Raw genomic sequence first — 6,104 nt, forward strand, 5'->3', positions numbered from 1 at the left:
CTTGGCAGCATACTTAGATTTTCACTTTTTTCATAATAGGAATTCAACACTGTGCTAGTCTCTCCCAACAAATGGCTCATTCATGGATTAAAATATTCTCCATAGCTATGGCCATTTGCTTAAAGCTTACCTCCACTAGCTGCTCATCCAGTTTTACTTGTTTCTTTTTCAGGCCTTCATTTTCCAAATGAATTGTTTCTAATTCTCGTTCAAGGGAATTCATCTGACTGACCTGTTAAAGAACAAAAAAATTCCCTTAAAAAAAAAAAACAAATACCTGAGTTGCTCTGCTTTATTTTGACAAATTTATGCTAGTCAGAGATCTCAGCTCTTGGAAGAAAGCCAAGCTCATTCATCGAAGGAAAACAACTTTGATTACATTTAAGCAGTTTAGTTTGAATCACCACTCCTCACATTGAACAGATTCCTCAAGGCAGCTGGCTTTAAACTTCAACGCCACTCAGTGTAAGAAACACATTTGATCTTGCAACCCAGCACATACACCCACACCCACGTGTACATATATATGCATAGTTATAAGTGCATATGACTGGAAGAAAACTTTCATGAAATAATACTTATCCTTACCATGAGCCCTGTGCTCTGGTATTTTCTAGTATATTTCATTAATAAAAATGCTGGTGTTTCACTGTCAGTTTCATGATCCTCTACTATGGGTCTGCGGTGGGAAAAACACTGTCTTTAGGCAAAGTTTAAAGGTTTAAAACCAAGACTACATAAAACTTGACTTATCTGACCCCTTTCTCAATTTTAAAGATGAAATTTGAGGATTTTTATGAGTATCCGTTTTTGGAATTCTTTTTATTGCAGGAAGACCCTAATGAGCTAGAGGACACTGGGATTCAGAGTATTGCCAAGTAGAAAACATAGGACGCTATTCTAGAATGCTGATTTGTGCTTCTATCAAAAAGAGTTGAGGAGAAGTGTAGCAAGAATTGGTAACCAGAAGTGTCATCTTTCCAGGTACATTTACATTCATTGTTATTTTTAAACCTATCATCAGACTCTTCCCTTAGTGAACAGGGATGAAACCCACTGTCGTTCTGAAAAGTTTACTTGAATGTACCTAAAATTAAATGACATTACAGCTTTAGAATACACAGTTTTCTTACTGCCCATGGTCATGATAACTTTCACAAACTTATAAAAATTTCATAAAATTTTTTTTAACAAAAGTAACTGACTGTTCATCATTCTTCCCAGATTTTTAAAGAAGACATAATTTTCAGAAGAGGAAGGTAACAGTGAAAACTCTGAGTTTTAGTTTAGAAAAGGAAAGAAACACAAATGAGTAAGAATGAGAACTCCCAGAGTATCACTGGTCTGGAACTCTAACTTTCTGGAACAAAGTGCAGTCATGTGCTGTGTAACGTCTCGGTCGATGATGGGAGGCATATGCAACAGTGGTCCATGAGATTAGTGCCATGTGGCCTAGGTGTGTAGTAGACTGTCCCATCCAGGTCTGTGTAGGCACACTCTATGATGTTCCCTTAAGGATGAAATCCCCTAAAGATGCATTTCTCAGAACGTGTCCCCATCGTTAAGCCACACGTGACTATATAGAAAGCAAACTGAGCTGTGCTACAGAGGATTAAACACACAGTAGCCAGCCTCCAAGATGGTGCCCCATGACCCCCACCTCCTGGTCTTCACACCCTTGCATAGTCCCTCCCACAATGTACCAAGGTTAGTCTGTGTGACTAACAGAATCCAGCAGAAATGTCAGCGTGTCTCTTCTGGGATTAGCTTATGAAAGGTACTACACCTTCCATCTTGGCCTTTTCCGATCTCTCTCCTATCACTCACTGCCACGTCCGAGGAAAGGCCCAGGTGGGGAGGAGCTGAGGCCTTGGGCAATCAGCCAGCAGGGAAACAAGTCTCCGCGTAACAGTCATGTGGGTGAACTTGGAAGTGGATCCTCCAGTTCCACTGCGGCCTTCCAGGGAATGCAGCCCCAGCTGACGCCTGGACGGCCCCTCTGGGAGAGCAGAGCCACAACCCCTTATCTAAGGGGCTTTGAATCGCTGACCCACAGAAACTGAGACAACGGACACTTGTTGTTTTAATTTGTTACACAGCAACAGATGAACTAATACAGACCATATCAAGATGTTCCTAAGAGCCAGGCTATATACATTTTACTAACTTATAAAGCTTGTAATACTCCTGAAAATGACTAACTGCCTTCCTTATTGAAAACGTAAAGTTAATTGTTCCTTTTCAACCATGACTCAATCAAAAATAACTGTGATACTGTTTTGATAAGATTACAAATCATAGATATTAGGAAGAACTGAAATGTGCCATTGTAACCATTTCCTTGGAAGCAGGCAGGGAAGAAACTCACACTTAGGGGACATCAGAGTCAGAACACGGACACAGGGCATCAAGTCTCAAACTAACCTTCCTGCTAGTAGGAGACAGTTCCTTCTGAATCTGTTCACACTCCCTCTTTAAGCTCAACTTCTCCTGCTCGATGGGCTTCACGGTTCCTGATGAGTTTAGATGTTTTTGGTGCTTGGGGGGAAGAAGGTTGGATTCCAGTTGGCGGACCTAAGAGGAACAAATTAAAGAGGAAGAAATGCTAATATAACCACCCAGCCAGGACAAACGAACGACGAACGTAAGGAAAATTTTTATTCAGCGTTTGGGTTTTGTTGTATCAAAAACACCTTTTTTCAGTCAAGTCTGCCAATTCCTGAAGCCTACTTTTTGGATTTCAAAAGATCCTTTCTAGGTAGATCTATTTTCAGTCTGGTTGGGTCTAAAAACCCAACACTGTAAGGGTCAGACAGGGGAGAGGGGACTTCTGGCTCTACCACCCGCTGGGAGTCAACAGTGTGATGTGGCTGCAAGAAAACACAGATCTAGGCACTTCTGCTCTGACATGAGCATAACTTTCAGGAGTGGATGGAGTGACAGTCCGTCGACTTTGTATTGGACTGTGCACACCTGAAACGATGCGTTTACGTCAACTGAGTTCCATGAGGACAGCGACCTCAGTGATGGCAGAGTTTCTGGCACCAAGTAGGCGTTCTCAACGAGTATCTGTGGCTCTTCAGAGTTCTTCCTCGAAAGAGGAGTGAAAGCATAGGTTGAACAGAGTTGGTCGACTGCTTAGCAGAGGTGGAGAATTTAAACAGCAGTTTAATGGTTGGAAAAGATGATCTTGAAAGACCATCCTAGCCTTGAAACGCTGAATCTTTAAAAAGGAGCACCTTGTCTCACAAGGAGTTAGACCAACAGGATTTGAGCCTAGTTTTGCCATTTTTCTACTGCCAGTCCTGGCAGCTGGCCTATTTGAATGAGGGATATATGGTTAACGTAATTTCCAGGAGTCTATATTTTGGGTATGAAGTTTAAAATCACAGATTTTAACATAGAGCTGCTTATACAAAATGAAAAATATTGTATAAACATATCAGAATAAAAGTAAATGATAAATGATACATTCTTAAAATAAGTCTGCCATAGCAGAATACTCAGACTAATACTCTAGAATCATTTCAATCGTATCAAACTAAGCATTTTCAAACATGCACCAGCATGTGCCACGTTTCAGGTCACCTTCCCCCGGGAGTGTGCGAGCTCCGCGCTGGGGTGCTGCACCTCCGCTGGCAGTCTCTCACTCTCTTGCCAAAGCAGCTGTTGCTCCTCGTGCATCAGATGATCCAGTTTGTCCCAAGGCAGGCTTTGTGGCTCCTTACGGAATCCTGATGGATGGGCGGCTATTTCCGGGGCCCAGTTCTTAAGAGAGAATTGCAGACTTAAGCCTTAAAAACAAGCTGACTTCTGTTCTGAGTGTCATATTTACCTGATTAACAGTGATTCTTAGTAAGCACTTTTTAACTTTCACTTTCGTCTTCTAAGGGAAGCAAGCGTACGCATATATAGATATACACACAGGGACCCTGAAACACACTGCTAACCAACAAGCTCAGCTCCACTCTCATTTTCACATGTGCAATCATATCCCTTTTTTAGAATTCAAAGCACATATTGTCCATATAATTGAGGCCTGAACTCAGGAATATGCTTTAAGCTACCAAAGTGATTCCTAAAAATGCTTTAAAAAATACAAAAGGGGGGCTGGCTCAGTGGTGTAGTGGCTTTGGTGGCCTGGGGTTCACAGGTTCAGATCCCGGACATGGACCTACACACTGCTTATCAAGCCATGCTGTGGAAGTAACCCACATACAACATAGAGGAAGATTGACACAGATGTTAGCTCAATGACAATCTTCCTCATGCAAAAAAAAGCCCCAAAAAGGTAATACAACTAGATAGGTCTTTTGTCTTTTAAGCCAAAATATGAAAAAGAATAAAAGATACAATTTCATTTTGAGAAAAATGTCAGCCCAGAAGTAATCTTAAAAAATGGAAAGAATTATTTTATTTAAAAAAAAAATTACAGTTAAAAACAGTATCAGCACCTGGGCCAGCCTGGTGGTGCAGCAGTTACGTTTGCGCACTCTGCTTCGGTGGCACGGGGTTCACTGGTTCGGATCTCAGGCACAGACCTACACACTGCTTATCAAGCCAAGCTGTGGTAGGCGTCCCACATATAAAACAGAGGAAGACAGGCACAGATGTTAGCTCACGGCCAATCTTCCTCAGCAAAAAGAAGAGGACTGGTGGTGGATGTTAGCTCAGGGCTAATCTTCCTCAAAAAAAAAAAAAAAAGTATCACCAAGAGATAAAATGACTGAATTAGTGTCTATGTTTATGACAGGACAAAGTCTTAGTGTCTACCCCAAGGCTGACATCCATAACATCATTCTTCATTTATTTGTGCCCAAATGAAGCAGCACAAATGAGACACACTTCCTACAACATCAAAATGTTTTAGTTTTATTACTACAAAACAACTCAGCCATGTTCTCTAACTTGCACAATACAAAAGATTACCTCATCACTGTGGTTCCATTTATGTGGAGTTCAGAAACAAGCATCCCTAAGCTACAGTGGCAGAGGGTGGAGAAGCGGCTCCCTTGGGGTTGCTGCATGAGAGCCTGCTGGGTGCTGGGTGTTCTAGATTTTGAACTCAGTGGTGGTTACACAAACATACACATAAGTATGTAAAATACATATATTTATGTATACGAACATATACATGTATAAAAATAATCAAGCCATAGACTTAAAATTTGTGCACTTTACTGTGTAAAGTGATACCTCAATAAGAAAGAAAAATTACCTTGTCACCAGCACTCTGAAGTCGCTTGTGTAAAGACATCACTTCTTGTTTTAAAGCCTCCTTTTCCTGCTGAGTCACTCGTAGGTCGGCTTTAATCCGGGACATTTGCAGGTTTACGTTCTGCAGTGTGTCTTCCAAACTCTGAACCTGCATCACGAGAACAATCTTACACTGCGACAGAAATCCCCCTGGTCTCACCTACAGCACGGCCAGGTAGGAAAGAACCAGGACAAGAGACCTCCAGGTCCCTTCTGTTTCCACTGACTACGTCCAGCTCTTGTCAGTAGCTCAGTGGAGACCCAGGCTGTTATGCACATTTACAGGACTTTAAATGATATTTAGGGCAATGATGAACTCTAACTGGAGCAAGGTGCTGCTGCTGGAGTCACCTGTATACCACCAGGTGACATCTTACAGAACCAATTGGCATCACAAAAGATGCTTTTACTGAATTTTGTAGAAATTGTTTTAGCCTGTGGTGTTGGTTTGTAAGGGACCTCTTAGTTTAAAATAAAAATATATACACCTGGATATTTCAATTTAAAAAATTTTAAATTTGTAAAAGAAATGCTGACAGAGATCTTTAACTATAACAGGGCAAAAACCTGCCTTAGAAATCCCATTTCTAAATTAGGAACAAGCAGTCATTTTTACACACTATTCTCAAGCTTTCATAAATAAGTAACCTCATAATGATGAGATGACTCATAATGATCTCATAATAACGAACTTTGAGGGAAATCCTGTCCAGACTATTTCACTATACTGTGAGCATGTGTCAAATATTAGTCAACTGAATCATTCCGAGCCCTCTTAGGCCACTTCCACCTGGAACCTTCTTTCCACTGGGAGTTCCTTCGGAAGATGTAGGAAACACTAACTGTGG

General features: G+C 41.2%; 1 protein-coding gene across 29 annotated transcripts in view; it reads right to left on the reverse strand.

Annotated features, from left to right (window-relative positions):
* Nucleotides 1-6,104, reverse strand: part of NIN (ninein) — a 92,689-nt gene that overhangs the window by 13,744 nt on the left and 72,841 nt on the right. For 19 of the 29 annotated variants that reach the window (XR_011531075.1, XR_011531073.1, XR_011531072.1 and 16 more), the window contains 4 exons: nt 5,219-5,365; nt 3,589-3,768; nt 2,425-2,574; nt 131-232 (listed from right to left, as the gene is read on the reverse strand). Coding sequence is in view for 19 of the 29 variants with exons in the window: in XM_008518722.2 (XP_008516944.2) it covers nt 131-232; nt 2,425-2,574; nt 3,589-3,768; nt 5,219-5,365 (579 nt within the window). In the remaining 10 variants the exon portion in view is untranslated. The remainder of the gene's footprint in view (nt 1-130; nt 233-2,424; nt 2,575-3,588; nt 3,769-5,218; nt 5,366-6,104) is intronic. The other 10 variants (XR_011531077.1, XM_070589122.1, XM_070589112.1 and 7 more) reach the window with 2 other exon arrangements.

This window comes from Equus przewalskii, chromosome 1 (genome assembly GCF_037783145.1).
Source record: "Equus przewalskii isolate Varuska chromosome 1, EquPr2, whole genome shotgun sequence".
Taxonomy (NCBI): domain Eukaryota; kingdom Metazoa; phylum Chordata; class Mammalia; order Perissodactyla; family Equidae; genus Equus; species Equus przewalskii.